General features: G+C 39.7%; 1 protein-coding gene across 1 annotated transcript; it reads right to left on the reverse strand.

The window, feature by feature from the left end:
- Positions 1-17718: 17718 nt before the first annotated feature.
- On the reverse strand, positions 17719-19219 carry LOC131618641 (uncharacterized). The gene is made up of 2 exons (XM_058889820.1): positions 18945-19219; positions 17719-18772 (listed from the first exon to the last, which is right to left on the reverse strand). The coding sequence occupies exons 1-2, from the start codon at positions 19217-19219 to the stop codon at positions 17719-17721; spliced, it is 1329 nt and encodes a 442-aa protein (XP_058745803.1).
- Positions 19220-19897: the final 678 nt, after the last annotated feature.

Raw genomic sequence — 19897 nt, forward strand, 5'->3', positions numbered from 1 at the left:
AGAAGTTCAGCACATTTCAATGGAAGCCTTTGCTCAGGAATTCCAAGTTGAGAGAGAGGATGGGGTCATTACATTTCAATGTACCTTTTCCACAAAATTACCACGTTCTAAATTTTGTAATAATCCATGGGGTCTTGCCTTTTGTAGGCTTCCATTCTATTAAAAAAGTTTGAGCCTTTACCCTTTATTGGCAATCTCATTTCTTCCACGTTTCTCAAAATGTCATTTATTGTTGATAGTAATTTTTGAAACAAAAAGAAAATTGATTTCAACAAAATCCTTTTGAAAATTATAAAAGAAGTTTTACTTTGATTCATGAGTGCATTACACGGAATGGATATGCTGATGTATTCATAATGCAAAAGAAGAAGAATGTATTCCACTCAATGTACTTTTGGCCTGGTTCGAAGATGATGTAGAACTCGCTTATTTTGTTCTCTCAGCTCCAATGTTTCCTCAGTGTTGGGTAGCATTTATTCTGAAGCCATCAAAAGATTGTAGCAATTTCTGCTCATATTTGTGGATGATACCTCGAGTGCTCAGCTTGAGACATGCTTGATTGTTACATTCTTTACCCTATCTCTTGAGTTAATTCTTGTGCTAAGTTTTGGCAGCATATGCATCATTAACATACATCAAAAACAGTCATACATTTCACATTTGCTATCATAAAGTTTACTGTCAAACAGATTGCTCTTTCATTTAGAGTGTCTTAAGCAGGAAAAACTCACTTTCCTTGAAAATCCCCACTAAATTTGTTTCTAGGTGGATAATATGTTTCAGTTTTTCTGTTCAGATGACTACGAACAGAAGACCAGTGAGTTTCTCCCTCACATGGTCCAGTCTTTTTGGCAGCTTCTTTCCATTTTGGTCATGGATTGAATTTTTGTCACTGGATGATGAATATTGAGACTAGGCATTTATGTATGCATCCTCAAATCATTGAAAAAGTATTATTGATTGCTCTTCACCATCATTGGTACACAGGGGCAGCTCTTCATGCCTTCAGTGGAACGTTGGTATGTGTTATCGTCAGTGGTACGGCGGTACATCTCTTTCATTGTCAGTGGTACGTCGATGAATCATCTCTTATTATATCATCAGTGGTACGGTGGTATACCTCTTCATGCCTTCAGTGGAACGTTGGTATGTGTTATCGTCAGTGGTACGGCGGTACATCTCTTTCATCGTCAGTGGTACGTCGATGATTTATCTCTTTTTATATCATCAGTGGTACGGTGGTATATCTTCTTCATGCCTTCAGTGGAACGTTGGTATGTGTTATCGTCAGTGGTACGGCGGTACATCTCTTTCATCGTCAGTCGTACGTCGATGATTTATCTCCTTTTATATCATCAGTGGTACGGTGGTATACCTCTTCATGCCTTCAATGGAACGTTGGTATGTCTTATCGTCAGTGGTACGGCGGTACATCTCTTTCATCGTCAGTGGTACGTCGATGAATCATCTCTTTTTATATCATCAGTGGTACGGTGGTATATCTCTTCATGCCTTCAGTGGAACGTTGGTATGTGTTATCGTCAGTGGTACGGCGGTACATCTCTTTCATCGTCAGTGGTACATCGATGAATCATCTCTTTTTATATCATCAGTGGTACAGTGGTATACCTCTTCATGCCTTCAGTGGAACGTTGGTATGTCTTATCGTCAGTGGTACGGCGGTACATCTCTTTCATCGTCAGTGGTACGTCGATGATTTATCTCTTTTTATATCATCAGTGGTACGGTGATATACCTCCTCATGCCTTCAGTGGAACGTTGGTATGTGTTGTCGTCAGTGGTACGGAGGTACATCTCTTTCATCGTCAGTGGTACGTCGATGATTTATCCCTTTTATATCATCAGTGATACGGTGGTATACCTCTTCATGCCTTCAGTGGAACGTTTGTATGTGTTATCGTCAGTGGTACGGCGGTACATCTCTTTCATCGTCAGTGGTACGTCGATGATTTATCCCTTTTATATCATCAGTGGTACGGTGGTATACCTCTTCATGCCTTCAGTGGAACGTTTGTATGTGTTATCGTCAGTGGTACGGCGGTACATCTCTTTCATCGTCAGTGGTACGTCGATGATTTATCCCTTTTATATCATGAGTGGTACGGTGGTATATCTCTTTCATGCCTTCAGTGGAACGTTGGTATGTGTAATCGTCAGTGGTACGGCGGTACATCCCTTTCATCGTCAGTGGTACGTCGATCATTTATCCCATTTATATCATCAGTGGTACGGTGGTATACCTCTTCATGCCTTCAGTGGAACGTTGGTATGTGTTATCGTCAGTGGTACGGCGGTACATCTCTTTCATCGTCAGTGGTACGTCGATGAATCATCTCTTATTATATCATCAGTGGTCCGGTGATATATCTCTTCATGCCTTCAGTGGAACGTTGGTATGTGTTATCGTCAGTGGTACGGCGGTATATCTCTTTCATCGTCAGTGGTACGTCGATGAATCATCTCTTTTTATATCATCAGTGGTACGGTGGTATACCTCTTCATGCCTTCAGTAGAACGTTGGTATGTGTTATCGTCAGTGGTACGGCGGTACATCTCTTTCATCGTCAGTGGTACGTCGATGAATCATCTCTTTTTATATCATCAGTGGTACGGTGGTATACCTCTTCATGCCTTCAGTGGAACGTTGGTATGTGTTATCGTCAGTGGTACGGCGGTACATCTCTTTCATCGTCAGTGGTACGTCGATGAATCATCTCTTATTATATCATCAGTGGTACGTTGGTATACCTCTTCATTCCTTCAGTGGAACGTTGGTATGTGTTATCTTCAGTGGTACGGCGGTACATCTTTTTCATCGTCAGTGGTACGTCAATGAATCATCTCTTCATATCATTAGTGGTACGATGGTGTGATTTCTGTTAACGGAAGATTGGCATTCTGATTAAGGATGCATACTTTCTCATCCCCAGTGAAAGAGGATGTTCCCCTTTTCTCATCCCCAGTGAAAGAGGATGCTATAACCTCTCTGGCGCAACGTGATTTCCCCAGAGAAGTTTCTTTTCCCACCAAAGTTTCATCTCTCCAACAAAGTCTTGCCTTCCCCAGCGGATATTTGCCAGCAAGACATTTATTTTCCCCAGTGGAGTACCTTTTACTCCCCAGTATTGTCATGCTTTATTATCATCATATGAATTCATTAAACATTGCATTGCATCTTAGGATCAAAAATTGTGTTTTATATATTTAAGTCTCTTCGATTTTGTCAAAACGAAGATTTCCAATCATCGTATCTCCAAATCGAAGAAACTCAAATAGGGGCATCTGTCATACCCCAATTTTTGACCCTAAGATCCTATATCGTTCATATCCCAATCACTAATCAAGAGCTTCACTTGGAAGTTTTGTTTATGGTGTTGCACTCACCTCATCAATAAGAGGGACCATCAAGCACCAATGATTGTTTATCTTGTATGCTTATTATACTAACCCAAATACCAAAAACATTGCTTTGTTTCTTTGTAGGCTTTTGTTTTGTAGGTACCAAGCCAAGACATGCAATAAACAAGGCATTTTTCAAGTTTTTGACTGATGAAATCGATTTCCCTACTAGGTAAATCGATTTCCCTGCAGCAATCTTCAACAAAATCACATTCTGGACAGCATGAAATCGATTTCCCTCCTGGGTAAATCGATTTCCCTAGTGTATTTTGCGCCAAATTCTCTTCTGGAACAGAGTGAAATCGATTTCACTCCTGGGGAAATCGATTTCCTTCAGGCGAAATTCAAAAAAAATAGAGAGGGAAGCTTGATTTGATTTTGGCACCTATTTTCTTTGACCATTTTTGTCATTTTACCAATTTTCCACCTCATCAAAATAATTCTCTTCATTAAACCCACTTAAACCCCATTTTACCACCTTTTACCATTTAATTGCCACTTTAGTCACCAATTAAACACAAGCTAATTACCAAATGCAAAAAGACCAAACTACCACTACTCTTGCTCTCATCCTATAAATAGAGCCCACTACTCTCTCATTTCTCAAGCTTTGAGAGCCAACAAATCCCTTGCAATTTCTCTCCTCATCCTTACCAAAATTCACCAAAGCTCTTTTTCCTTCATAAAATTTGTGAGTCACATCTTGAACCTCACAAATTTTGAGCTAAGCCACCATCCATTTCACTCTTTTTTCTTCAATTGTTGAGAGATCAAGATTTGTGTTGGTGATTCTTGAAGTAGATCTAAGTTTTGTTCAAGATTTGGTAATTTTCATCATCCTTTTTCATCTATCATAATGTGATTCTTTTGTGCTTGTGTGTGATGCATCTTTGATGCTATATTGGTGCTAATTGATAGTAATTTGATGGAAAATTCGTGCTCTATTTGATGTATGATCATAAGGTGTTTGTATATTTGTTTAAATCAAGTTCCATGCCTTTAAATGCTGTTTTTGCTGAAATTTACACTGAGGAAATCGATTTCCTTAAGGCTGAAATCGATTTCCTGCTGAACGTAACTTGTTTTTTTTGAAAACTGCACTATGGAAATCGATTTCCCCCTGCATGAAATCGATTTCCAGCAGGCAGAATGTGGTTTTTTGCCTTTTTTGTGCTTGTTTTGGCTTCCTTCTTCCTACACTTCATTAATATCATTGGATCTAGGGTGTTGATAGGTTTGAAATGACCTAATCCACCAAAATGGATGAATGATATTAATGATAGTGTGAGTTGATTATCTTTTGTGTTTTCATTCTTATTTTCATCTTATTCTTCTTTTGATCGATGAAAGTCTTAACATCTTGAGGATTCTATGGATTCTTGATGAAGACTAGATCAAGTTGTTTTCATTCTTATCTTTTCATCTTATTTCCTTTTGATCGATGAAAGTCTTAATATCTTGAGAATTCTATGGATTCTTGATAAAGACTAGATCAATTTGTTTTCATTCTTATCTTTTTTTTTCATCTTATTTCCTTTTGATCGATGAAAGTCTTAATGTCTTGAGAATTCTATGGATTCTTGATAAAGACTAGATCAATTTGTTTTTCATTCTTATCTTTTTTTTCATCTTATTTTCTCTTGATCGATGAAAGTCTTGATATCTTGAGAATTCTATGGATTCTTGATAAAGGCTAGATCATTTCTTCTTCTCCTTCTTATTTCTTTTGATTGATGATCTTGATACATGGAGATTTCTCCTACATTTGTCCCGACTCGATAAAAGATCAAATATGGAAGAGAATTGTATGCGGTGATTTAAGACTTGTGGAGGTATTTATCGTGTAGTCGCTATGATTTTTATCAAGCTTCTGATAAACCTCCATTGAATTTAAATCCGAGTACATCATTCACTCACCATCGATCTTCATTACTAACTTTGATAACATACTTGACAAGTTTCAAGATGGTTATCTTTAACATATAACAACTAACTTTAATTTCCGCCATTTATTATACCGTTCTTTATATTTCTCGCTTTATGGCTTTATTTTATCATTTCATCATATTTACATTCCGCCATTTTCTCTTTGTCCATTTGGACGTTTATAATTCCGCTATTTTCCCTTTGTCCACTTGGACATATGTTTATGCTTCCGCTATTTTCCTTTTGTCCACTTGGACCATACTTTACTTTTATGCTAAAACACTAATAAACAACCAAAAATCTAAAAAAACACATAAGGCTCTCTTTGGACTATTGGTTACTATCCCTAGCATTTTGGAGATTCGGACTTATGGACCTAGTGCCTCTGGACTCTTATTCTGTTATTACTCTGCTGTTATTGTGTCTGTCTGGCATTGGATTGTTGTCTGTTTGTATGTGCAGGTATTTCCTTGAAAGCCCTTGATGGTTAATTCTAAGGCATTGAGATAAGGATTTTACCCGAAAACAGCCGTTACTCTGCCCGATTTTTGTCAGAATTTTAATGTGCTTAATGCAAAGTGGTGCTAAGACAATAAGTTCATCTGGATCCCCCAAGTGTTAATGTGTTGGTATTGATAATTCCAAAGGATGGGAAATCTACCTTGACTCTTAATGTCAAGTGTTGGCTTCTTATTTCGGTTAGACCGTTTCTTTCCTTAGCTTTTATTTTACGCAATAGGATAGCCTCTTCATCTCCTCCCCTTCTTAAATTTTCAAAATCTTCTCCCTTTTTCAAAAACCTTCTTATGTTTGCAACCTTTTCAAAACCCTTTTGTCAAAAAATATCTTTCGCCCTTAGTGGCTTTTCTTCAAAAGTTTAGACACCGTTAATCGTCGAAACGAGTGGTTTTACCCCACGATTTTGAAATTGATTGATATAATGAGATCTTTTCCGCGTGAGAGAGCTAGTGGCATACTCGTCGATTTTATCCGAGTTGGAGCCCTTCTTTCATTAGCGATGCAAAGAACTCGTTTGTTCTCATGCTCAAGATCAATGAATGAGTATTTCTCTCCAACGACGATAAAGTGTTTATTCGTTTTTAAAACGTTTTTTCCCAAAAAAGCGGAACTACATTAGCTCTGACTTCTCCATTGCACCGAGGAGGTATGTAGGCCCAAAGCTTAACGCTTTGCCGAGCTTATTTTAAAAATAAAACAAACCCTTTTTAGCACACACACACACAGATTTTCAAAAAGGTTTCTGTGGAGTACCACAAATATGAGGGGTGCTTTAAACCTTCCCCTCATATAATCAACACCCGTACCTGAGATCTCTTTCTTGTTTTAAAAACAAAACTTTGGGTTTTACGTTCTTTTCCCTTTTCCTTTGCAAAAATAAAGCGCGGTGGCGATTTCAAACGGAATATTGATTCGAGTCAATCCCATGGCTTCGATATCAGATTTTCCCCGCTACAGTTAGAGCTGTTAGGGGTTGGACACAGGTAGGATAGTTATGTGGTTAATTAGGTATAGGGTTTTATGGCAGGGACTGATTTTGGTTTGAATGCTGGGATTAAAATTTATTTTGAAACTGAGTCTTGTTTTTGTAAGTGTGCAGGGATGGTCTTTTGCTGTGGGCTCTTTATGTGTGAATGGATTTAGATTTTGGTTTTGAAATGAATGGCTTCCTTTGCTACTGCATTGAATGTGCTTTTTTTCTTTGTAAATTCATGTTGCTCTTGATATAACATTACATGGGAGTGATCATGTATGAATAATGTGTTATTATGAATCTTGATAGTTAATATGCAGTACTCTTGTTCTGGTTTAGATGGACTGTGCGAACCGCATACGATTCATAACCCGCGTAATTGAATGACTTGGTGTATGTGCTACACTGTCGGTTTTGGTTTTGATGTGATCTGAATTGATGATGTTTTTTTTGCAGTGACTTTTCTGAATTTTGACACAGGGCTTGATGAAGCTGCTGTTTGTGTGAGCATGATATTGGATAGGGAGACTTTATCAAGGAAGATCGAAGAAGGGCTAGGTCTTAGTCAACAGTTGACCATAAATCAACTTAAGTCAAAAGTGTATTTTTTTTGTTTAATTTTCAATGTAATGTTTATTCCTTGTATTTCATAATGACCTCTTGCACTTGTATGTGATGTAGAACTTTGACTTGTAATTGGTTTTAGTTAGAAACATGTATGCTGACTTGGTTTACTTTTTATACAATTTGAAATCTTCCTTTCCCTTCCATATGCATCTATTTAAATTCTCCAATATCTCCCCATATTGCAATATTGAGAACTCTAAATAACTTTGATTACCTTTGAATACGAATCCACTTCCAATCTCAACAAATAAATTCCAACTTGCATGTTAAGCAACAAAAGAAAGATGTTTTTAATAAAATAGATCTTCAATCTCTTCTTTTGTGTCATGATTCAAAGATGATCTTAAATCCAAAGCAATACCCTAAACACAAAGAATCCATGAATTTAGCCAATATCTTGATCTGATAACAAAAATAATTCCCTTTAAGAAAATCCCTCGGTGATGAGACTTGAGGACATGGGACCTTAATCTCATATTTACATGGTGAAACTCAACAACCTTGAGTAATGAACAACTAAGCCCTGATCTTTTAGAATCCTTGATCCCGAGCCCAATTTATTGATAAATGATGCATAATATGTTAATGAACTAATGGATATATGTAAATAAAATGTGCAGCTTAAACCAATTAGAAATAAAATTAGATGGGCAAATTTTGGGGTGCAACACTCATCATCGTCCCCAACAGAGATGCAAAAAACCTGTAAACTTAGCTACAAAATTGCTACGAATTGTTTCGTAGCATACACACCTGCCAAAATTGCGAACAACACATACATGTATATAAATCTTTCGCACTACCCCCAATCTCTTCGTCCCACCCATGCGAACCTAACAATGCTCCTAATTTAATCTAGTTTTACCTCTAACAGAGAATCCCAAAATCGGTCTCATAAACCCTAACTGATTCATCAATGGTGATTCATATCAAACATGCCTAGAAATTAAATTAATGATCCATAAACGTTCACAACATCAAGAACAAACACAATATACAATTAAAAACATATGGGGATGCATGAAACGAGCCAATCGATCCAAGTTTCAGAGTCACATACCTTGACTAATTGGAGGATGTTCTGGGGGTGTTGATGCAGAGTAACAATTCACACAGCTTCAGAATGATCTCAGGAACCTTTTGCAATCTTTAAAACCTCTTGAGAGTCACAAATTCTCTCAAACCGAATTCACATTCTTGGTGAATTTTATGAGTTCTTGCAAGTGTGCTGCTGCTCAGAATTTTTCGTCCCCTAGTCCCTTGCCTTGCATCAACTACTTATACGGAATGAATTAGGTCAATAAAAACCAACCGAAACTCTCTTGAATCCAATCTTGCATCTTTTGGAAATTTGATTTAAAATTTGATTTGAAACTTTCTAATTTGACCAAATCTTTCATTAATCCTTTCTCAATCATTATACCACGAAATTATATTGCAATTTTGTCATAAATATTGATTGGGATTGATCAATATGCATTCTTTAACATAATATTTGATCTTCCTTTTAATTATATCATTTTAAATCATTCTTACAAGAAATAAAAATCATATAAAATCAAATACAAAGCTAAAATTCGTGGCACATGGTTTGGATAACATACATAACTTGTGGACCAAGATTAAGTCATGAAAATATATGCCCATTTGCAAAAAATTCCAATTTGAACCTCTTTTATTTCACATTTTGCCTCCAAAATTACCCAACTTTGACAAGGCATATCTCCCTCGATTTTTAAGCTATGAAGGAGTTCTAGGACTTTTTGGAAATCTCAAGATGTCCTCTATAAGCCATTTTGGGACATACTTTTCATTTGGAGATTTTATCTTGATGATATGTCCTTTGACAAAAAACTCTCTTTGGTTGACTTTTGAAAAGGACCTATAATCTTTTATGCTATAACTTCCAAATGATGCATTTCTAGTGTAACATCCCTATTTGTCTTAGCATAATTTTATATACTAGAAGTTGCTAAAGAAGAATTAATGGATTAGTTGGAATCAAAAGGAATTGATTAGAATCTAACTGAATGGCAAACTAGTAAATATTGCATGGTTGGAGGGTAGAATGGACATTCCATGTGACATTTACTTAAGTGGAAGGCTTCTACTCTACTTCACAAAATTCAGATTTTGAAGAGGACTTTTGGAGGTAGAGAGAAAGAGCATGTGAATTGGAAGAGGAGAAGGAAGAATTGGGAGATCAAGCTTCATCATCATCATGCATGTACTCATATTTGGAAATTTCGAAAGAAGAATCATGATCAAGCATGAAGATCACCATCATCTCCATCCTTCAATCAACAAAATCAGAATCTTCATCTCAACTCAAGGTGAGTTCCATTAGTTAGGAACTTGGGGTGGAATTTTGGGAACCTAGCATGATTAAGGGTTTAGATTGTGATAAATACTATGCATGTTGTTTGATTGATGAAATATGTGTTCTTTTGATGCAATTATATGCTATGGAATGTTGAAATAGGATGGAGTTCGAATTTGGATTGTTGGGGAACCTATGGATTAGTTAGAACACTTTTGGAACTGGTTTTATGCAAGAAAAACGTGATTTTTGCTTCTGATTCAGTAAGCAATCGATTGCAGGGGTCAAGCAATCGATTGCACTGTGAAAAATTAGCTTTATGCACTTCTGGTTCAGTGAGCAATCGATTGCACACCAGTGCAAATCGATTGCACCTGACAGAAAATCATCCTTTTACTATTTCGACCATAACTGGAGTTTCGTAACTCAGAATTGGGCGCCGTCAGAGGCATCGGAAAGCTAATGGAAAGGGCTACAAGATGATTAAGCTTACACAAAATTATAATACTCTTAAATACTAATAAAATCCATGAGAATATTGTTGTACCTTGGTTACTAAAAGGTAATGCTCGAATAATTGATTCGTTAATCATTCTAAGGGCCTTGTTGCCCAAGTGTTCCTTCAACTGGGTTGTAGGGATTATGGAATGAGTGGTAATGTAAATCAAACTTATCTACGTACACTAAATATGTTGAGGTCTTATAGCTTGTGAAGTTAAGCACAAAACCAAGAGGCGAGGAGGTCTTACAACTTGGTGTAACTTGTGTACGTAGATTAACAAAATATAGGTATGGTAAGGTGAACCATAGGATACCAAAACCATGAGATATGAACGGATGTTAACCTTATATTTCTTTTTTCCATTCAAGCGACTAGTTTCAAAATCCTACAATCTAATGGTGTAGTAGGTATGAGACGAGGGGTTAGAGAACAGACATAAGGATAGTAGTAGCGAGTAGGCATGTTACATATATGTTGTCTATTTCTTGTGAAGTATTTCAAAGGATGCCCCTGTTCCATATATATTGCAGGCATTCCTCGAGTGTGTGATCTCAGGAATGGGCCGTGCTGCGTAGTTCAGGAGCTAATCTTCGGGGATGAACTCCCGGAGATGTGGGCCACACCTTCTCCTTTTGTCATCTCCTTGAGGGTGAATTTCTATGTGAGATTCGCGCCCTGGGATATTGGAGGAGTTGAATTGTGTGATGCGATTCAATGTCGATTCCATGGTTCTCTATAGTCACATGAGTTACTCACCATGTAGATTGAAAAGGATATGTTTTGGGGTCTTGTTTTGAAGGCAGATAGGCAGGTAAACCCGAAAGACCAGACCTTGAGGGTAGCTCCCGACAGAAGGTTGGCAGGTAAACCCGGAAGACCTATTCTGGAGGAAACATGTACCTAATATCCGAACATGTGATATGTTCTCAGAATATCTAATTGGATGGTCAGTGGACATTCAATCGTGGTGCTACGAGTTGACATGCTTTCCTGTACTGGGTTGTGAGGAAACCTTAGGATCTGACATGGATCTGTAGTTGATGTATATACCCTGTAGAGCCGAGAGAACCCATAAGATAGGGGAACTCAATGAGATTTAGTAATCTCACCCCTTTCATCTTATTATTTTTTCAGGTACCGTGCAAGATCGAGTTTTGCTAGATGCTTGGATCAAGAGCTTTTGACCGGATGCCGTGAAGACTGTGCTTGATCTTTTCTTCCGCTGTGTATTATTATCATTGTGTAGACATATCAATTGTATCCATCTTCGAGATGATTATGAAATGTATACATCTTATTTTATTATTCCTGACTTTTGTATGTACTTAGTACCAGTTATTAGTATTCTGCCAATATGATTCTAGACACATATTGGTAGGGTATTACATCTAGCCTTGGCTTGCGAGAGGAAAAGTTGTAGGGAAACCAATTTCCTTCCAAATAGGCTTTGAGTGAGGAATTTTTGATGTCCCATGTGAAAGTTATGGCCAGTCAAAGTTGAGTTTACTTTCTCCTAAAGAAACCCTAATTTGAACCTTTTTGCATTTGTTCATTTCTGAGTTTCTATTGATGAATCATGATCAACCTTTGATCCAATGATGGATATATTCCTCCATACTTGATGTTGATAAAAAATCAGAGGTTTTGACTGTGCTTTGACCATGGTTGACTTTTAGGTCAAACCAGTTGACTGTGGATCATCTGAGCTATTTGAACTAGTAAACTTTGATGCTAGGCCTTGACTTTTGGCATGGAGGTATCTTGGAGCATAATGGACCGTGGAGAGCTTCGTTGGGAGTATTGTCTTGCTAATCTCCTCAAGAGAGCATCAAACCCTAACTTTAGGAGGCTCTTGCTTAGGAGCATGCCCTGATGGAACTCTTAAGCCTTGTACTATTATGAGTGAGATGTGGAAGGCAAATTCTGGGGTATGACAGCTGCCCCTATTTAATTACCTTGGATTTGAAGAGCGTGAGGATACGCAGTTCTCACGTTTTTTTTTGGATCGAAGAGTTATTAAATAATGGAACACCCCTTGAATTTGCCTTGTACCTAGTAGTGAAGAAAGGAGTTGCCTTGCTAACGCCAGAGACTTACATAGCGAGGACTTGTAGCTTTGTTGTGTAGAAGGAAATTTCCTTGCTATAGTGCTAGCAAGGGTTTGCAGTTTGTAGGTAACCCACCTACTATAGCCCTAGTAAGTCGTCGCGGTCGGTATACCCACTCCCTATCATAGTTTGAGCAAGCTTATGGTAAGGCCCACTTACTATAGTTCTAGTAAGTTGTTGTGGGCGGCCATACCTGCCTACTATTGTAGTTGGAACAAGTTTATAGTGTGGCCCACTTACTATCGAGCTAGTAAGTCGTTGCGGGCGGCCATACCTCCTTGCTATCGTGGTTGGGAAACAAGTTTTATGGTGTGGCCCACTTACTAGCTCTAGTAAGTCGTGGCGGGCAGCCATACCTCCTTGCTATCATGGTTGGGAAACAAATTTTATGGTGTGGCCCACTTACTAGCTCTAGTAAGTCGTCGCGGGTGGCCATACCTCCTTGCTATCGTGGTTGGGAAACATGTTTTTATGGTGTGGCCCACTTACTAACTCTAGTAAGTCGTCGCGGGTGGCCATACCTCCTTGCTATCGTAATTGGAGTGGGTAGATGGTATGACCCACTTACTATCGAGCTAGCAAGTCGTCGTGGGCGGTCATATCTACTCACTATCGTGGCTTGATTGATCCCAAAAGGGCCACTTGCTATCATTCTAGCAAGCTGGTGAGACGTTCTCGTCCTTTGGACAAGTTTTACCTGTATAGATTATTGTTTTGCAAATGTGTATGCTTATGATTTTGTTGTAGGCGCATGAATGTTGTTTGCCAATGTTGTGTGTATGGATGTTTATGCAAGTGAATATGTATGTATGATGACTTTGATGTTTTATCTCTTTGTCACCCATTGGATTTGTTTAACCCTTTCGAGCAGTTTTTTGATCTCAGTTCGGATCGTCCGGGGTTGGTCCACTGAGACATCCTTGGTAGGAGAGATTGTGGTGTTTCAGAATGATCATAGCGTGAGGCGTATATTGCCTGCCTAAGATGTCGTGGTTTCATTTCCTTTATTTTTTTTTGTTCGGCAGTTTGTAAGTTTCTCATTTTAAGTTCAATGTTTAAAGTTTATGAAAAATAAATTATTCTTGCACATGGTATTGAAATTGATGAGAGGGCACAGTATGAAAGAGAAGAAAGCTTTTATTGATGTTGCCTTGAATTGGCGAATGTACAAAAAGTGCAAAAAAGGAAAATGACAAATAGAAATGATAGTAATACTACTGTTGCTCTTTTGATATCGAGGGCCCAAGTACTCCTTTGACTTCGGAAGTTGATGATTGCACGACCTCTTATCCTTTAGGAACTGTCTTGGATTCATGGCTTAGGATATTGCCTTTGCTAGGCATAGTACTTCTTGACCGCATCTGAGTTGATTGGATGTGGTAGCTCGTCCCCATCCATGGTAGTGAGGACGAGTGATCCTTCTGAGAATACCGTTTTTACAACATATGGACCTTCGTAGTTGGGTGTCCACTTTCCTTGGGCGTCGAGTCGGGGTAGTAAGATTTTCTTGAGGACGAGATCCCCTTCTGTGTAAGTTCGAGGGCAGACCTTTTTATCGAACGCCCTTTTCATCCTTTTCTGATAGAGTTGCCCGTGACACAAAGCTGTCAGTCGCTTTTCTTCAATGAGATTAAGCTGATCAAAACGAATTTTTACCCATTCCAATTCTTCTAACTTTGTGTCAGCTAGGACTTTTAAAGACAGAATTTCCACTTCGATGGGGAGGACTGCTTCCATACCATAAACCAAAGAGAAAGGGGTTGCCCCTGTGGACGTGCGTACCGAGGTTCTGTAACCGTGTAGGGCGAAGGGAAGCATTTCGTGCCAATCCTTGTATGTTTTCACCATCTTCTGTATTATCTTTTTGATGATCTTATTCGCAGCTTCGACAACACCATTCATCCTAAGCCTGTATGGTGAAGAATTGTGGTGTTCAATCTTGAACTCCTCGCACAGCTCGCTCATCATGTTTTTGTTTAAGTTCGACCCGTTGTCGGTGATGATCCTGTTTTGAACCCCATACCGGCATATAATGTCATGTTTGATAAACCGGGTAACCACTTGTCTTGTCACGTTGGTGTAGGAAGCAGCTTCGACCCATTTGGTGAAATAATCGATGGCAACCAATATGAATAGGTGTCCGTTAGAGGCTTTGGGTTTGATCATCCCTATCATATAAATCCCCCACATTGCAAATGGCCATGGCGAACTCAGTAAGTTCAGCGGATTTGGCGGTACGTGTACTTTGTCAGCGTATATTTGGCATTTGTGACATGTCCTCGCATATTGGAAGCAATCAACCTCCATTGTTAGCCAGTAGTACTCTGCTCGTAATATTTTTCTTGCCATCGAGTGTCCATTTGCATGAGTCCCAAAGGTCCCTTCGTGTACTTCTTTGATAATTTCTTTGGCCTCATTTTTATCCATGCATCTTAGCAACACTGAGTCATAGTTTCGTTTGTACAGGACATTACCATTAAGGAAGAACTTGGATGCCAACCTCCTTAGCGTCTTTTTGTCAATTGTATAGGCATTCTCTGGATATTCTTGTTTTTCCAGGTATTTCCTAATATCCTGGTACCATGATTTGTCATCAGGTTTCTCCTCAATTGTAAGACCATAGGGAGGCTCATCATAGTGTTTGACCGTTATCCGAGGTTCGTGGTTTGGCCACGTCATTTTGAACATGGAGGAAAGTGTCGCCAACGCATCAGCCATTTGATTTTCTTCCCTCCGGATATGAGTAAAAGTGAGGGTCTCAAACTCGGCCATTAACTCCAGTATAAGGTCTCGATATGGGATTTGCTTCACATCTCGAGTATCACATTCTTTATTGACTTGGGGGATCACCAGTGCTGAATCCCCATACACCTCGAGTAGTTTGATCCTTAGATCGATTGCAGCTTCTAACCCCAATATGCACGCTTCGTATTCTGCAGTATTGTTGGTGCAGTCGAAACATAGTCTTGCAGTGAAGGGTATGTGCCTATTGTCAGGAGATGTCAAGACTGCCACTATACCATGTCCTAGTGCATTTGAGGCACCATCGAACATAAGTATCCACATTGCCCCTGGTTCGGGTCCTTCATCGGGTCCTGGTATTTCTCAGTCTCTTACCAACATAATATACTCATCCGGGAAGTCGAACTTCATAGACTGGTATTCTTCGATGGGTTGGTGAGCTAGATGTTTTGCCAGTACACTCCCTTTTATCGCCTTTTGAGTGACGTATTGAATGTCGTATTCTGACAGTAACATTTGCCATCTAGCGATCCTTCCTGTGAGAGCTTGCTTTTCGAACACGTATTTCAAAGGATCCATCCTTGATATTAACCATGTGGAATGGTTCAGCATATATTGTCGTAGACGTTTGGAGGCCCATGCTAGGGCGCAACATGTTTTTTCCAATGGTGAATACCGAGATTCGCAATCCCTGAATTTCTTGCTGAGGTAGTAAATAGCATGCTCTTTTTTGCCTGTTTCATCTTGTTGCCCCAATACACATCCCATAGACCTTTCGAGGACTGTGTGGTACATGATCAGCGGCCGTCCTGGGACTGGGGGTACAAGTATTGGTGGTTCTTGTAAGTAACTCTTTATGGTTTCGAAAGCTACCTGACAATCATCATTCCACTTGATTGGTTGATCTTTCCTTAGTAATTTGAATATGGGTTCACACGTAGCTGTTAGATGTGAGATGAACCTTGAGATGTAGTTTAAACGACCCAAAAAACCACGAACCTCTTTTTCTGTTCTTGGGACGGGCATTTCTTGTATAGCTTTCACTTTGTCGGGATCTACCTCTATGCCTCGTTGGCTTACGATGAATCCTAACATCTTTCCTGACCTCACGCCAAACGTACACTTGTTTGGGTTCAACCTCAACTTGAACTTCTTTAAGCGTTCGAACAACTTTTGTAGGTGCGTAACATGTTCCTCTTCAGTACAGGACTTAGTGATCATGTCATCCACATAAAACTCGACTTCCTTATGAATCATGTCATGGAACAGTGTGACCATGGCTCGTTGATACGTTGCCCCTGCATTTCGTAACCCAAAAGGCATTACCTTGTAGAAGAAGGTGCCCCAAGATGTCATGAAGGTTGTTTTATCCATGTCTTCGGGAGCCATTTTGATCTGATTATACCCAGAGAACCCATCCATGAAGGAGAACATCGAAGTTTGTGTCGTATTGTCCACCAGTATATCTATGTGGGGTAGTGGAAAGTCGTCTTTCGGACTTGCTTTGTTTAGATCCCTGTAATCCACGCACATGCGTACCTTCCCGTCTTTCTTAGGAACTGGCACTATGTTGGAAATCCATGGTGGATAGTCAACCACGGCAAGAAACCCCGTGTCGAATTGTTTGAGTACCTCTTCCCAGATTTTGTTATCCATGTTAGGTCGAACTCTTCTGCGCTTTTGTCTGACGGGTGCACAACCTTCTTTGAGCGGTAACTTGTGCACGACGATGTCTGTATCCAACCCTGGCATGTCACGATATGACCAAGTGAATATATATGCGTAGTTGTGGAGAAGTTTGACCAGCGTTGCTTTTACGTCCTCATTCAGCGTTGCCCCAATCTTGATTTCTTTAGGCTCTTTGTATGTACCCAAGTTTATGATTTCAATGGCTTCTCGAGGAGGGAACATGCTTTTGGATTCTTTGTCCATTAGCCTCGACAGTTCTTCCGGAAGTTCATCTTCTTCCTCGTCTCCTTCCTCAGACTGATTAGCGAGAGCCTCGAGTTTATATTGAGTTTCAGCAGTATTATTATCGGTAGTGTCAGAAAGAGATCTGCACATGTTTTATGTTTTGTTTTTCGTATGCAGATATGGTTGTGCTTTTTTTTATGCAAGAAAGTTATTTGTCATTTTGAGAAAGTAAATGCAAGAAAGAGACAATGTTTTCACTATCAAATGCAAACAATAATTTTATTAATAAACTCAAACTTTGAAAATAAATGGGGCCCTTACAAACCAACTATATGCTTCGGGCGAGGCATGAGCGACATTTTTTTTTCTTTATTGAAGGGAAATAAAACACACGACAAAAAGCAAATTACTTTGAAATAGAAACTATCTCCGGTATCTCCAGGCTTGTCCAATTTTGGAGCTGCTCTCCTGGTCTGATCATTCGGATGAAATTGGATGTACCCTCCTTAGGGTCCATACTAGATATCATAGATACATGTTCATATCCGCCTATAACAAAATTTTGCATGATCGGGGGGAATCGTTGTTCCTCCTTTGTAGCTCTCTTTGCTAGTTGATATCCTAGCCCCAGACGATCCTTCTTCTCTTGGATTTCTGGTATTTTCCCCTAGCCTTCCATATTCAAGTCTTGCAGGTCTCTCCAGGATGTTACCGCCCTTCGTATCTTCTCTACCGGTAGTGTGACAGCAGTTGCAATCTCTAACGCTTGGAACGCGGTTTCTAATGCCCCTTCTCCAGCCTCGATGTATCGGTACGAATCCAGATTACTAGCAAATATGTCCTCCTCCCCATTGACGGTCACTATAGAGTTCCCATCCACAAATTTTATTTTATGATGAAGAGTGGAGGTAACTGCCCCAGCATCGTGAATCCAGGGACGTCCCAATAAGCAAGTATAAGCTGGTTCAAACTCCGTCACTTGGAAATTGATGCAGAAAGTGTAAGGACCAACTACTACAGGGAGGTCTACTTCTCCGAACACCGGACTTTGTGATCCATCGAAGGCTTTGACTACCAGATGACTTGGTCTAACTACTAGGCCTTCCAAAGCTATTTTATCGAGAGTAGCTTTTGGCATCACGTTTAATGACGAACCTGTATCAATCAGAACCCTAGATAGGTGAGCTTTACCACATTGTATGGAGATATGAAAGGCTTTGTTATGCTCCTTCCCTTGTGGAGGTAGCTCATGACCACTGAATCCTAAACACACCCCAGCGGTGAGATTAGCCACCATTCCATCGAATTGGTTTACAGTGATGTCTTTGGTTACATGAGCGGCGTTTAAGATTTTCATCAAGGCGTCTCGATGTTTCTCTGAGTGTACTAGTAGCGAGAGGAGCGATATTTTTGACGGTGTCTCTTGCAACTGGTCAACCACCCTATAATCACTCTTTTTGATCAACGCCAAGAACTCTTCAGCATCTTTATTGGTGGCCAATTTATCCTTGGACATGCCTTCTTCAGTTGGGATTGCAGCGGTCTGACTACTGGCTTGCGCCAGGTTTTCATTAGGTTGTGCAGTCTTGAATATGCGACCACTACGAGTCATACCCCCAGGCCCAACAATGTTTGTTACGACAGTATTAGTGCCAGAATTATATTCCCAAGGGACTGCTTTCTTTTTGTCCACAGGGTATGGAGCTCCGACTAGGATAATCCTAGTGTTCCCCTTGACTAGGTATTATCAATGGCTCATTCCTATCTATCATGGCTACATACTCCTCCTCAGGATGTTCTTTTAACTGAATTACTCCTTGGTCCACAAGTTTCTGCAAGGTGTCCTTAAAAGCCTCGTTATGTTCTAGGATGAACCCCTTTGCAAGTAGATACCTTTTAAGGGCATCTATGGGGGAACTCCGTTGTTGAACTAACTCTTGCTCAGTAACGACTTCGATTGCATTAACTGTGCCATCATGATGAGGCATGGGATTCGTTTTCACACTGGGTTCGTCGAAGGCGATTGCCCCTGACTCTATCAAGTCTTGAACCTTGTGTTTTAAAGCCCAGCACTTCTCCAGTGTGTGTCCGGGAGAATTAGCATGAAATTCACACCTTTCATTAGGGTTGAATCTGGGTGCAGCCTTTCCGGGGAGTGGAGGTGGCATAGGTTTGAGCTCTACGAGTGATTCGCTTATCAGGTATTTCAGTATTTCGCTTCTGGAAGTGGGCAGAGGATCGAATCTCCTTTGAGGCCCTTGGAACCTGTTTTGTTGGGGTGAGAATGACATAGGAGGTCTAGACTCTTGATGCACTACTTCATTGGTCTCCCTTTCCTACTTTTTAGCGAAGGTTGAGGTGGGCCTCTTTGAGTGATAAGAGTTAGATGATGCTCCTTGTATCTTCCCAATTTTGATCCTGTTTTCAATCCTTTATCCGATGACCACCAAATCTTAGAATCCTGAGGATACACTTCCGATCATCTTATCGTAGTACGGTCCTTGTAAAGTACTCATAAACATGTCAACCAGCTCCTTTTCCAACAAAGGAGGTTGGACTCGGGATGACATTTCTCGCCATTTCTGGGCGTATTCCTTGAACGATTCTTCCTTCTTCTGAGACAAATTTTGCAATTGCATCCGATTGGGTGCCATGTCCAAATTGTACTTGTATTGCTTTAGGAACGTATTAGCAAGGTCGTTCCAGCTTCGGATATGTGTCTTTTCCAGTTGCATGTACCATTCGACAGATGCCCCACTTAGACTGTCTTGGAAGAAATGCATCATCAGCTTTTGGTCATGGGCATAAGCAGCCATTTTCCTGACGTACATGCGTAAATGACTTCT

This window comes from Vicia villosa, linkage group LG7, assembly GCF_029867415.1.
Source record: "Vicia villosa cultivar HV-30 ecotype Madison, WI linkage group LG7, Vvil1.0, whole genome shotgun sequence".
In the NCBI taxonomy this organism is placed as follows: Eukaryota; Viridiplantae; Streptophyta; class Magnoliopsida; order Fabales; family Fabaceae; genus Vicia; species Vicia villosa.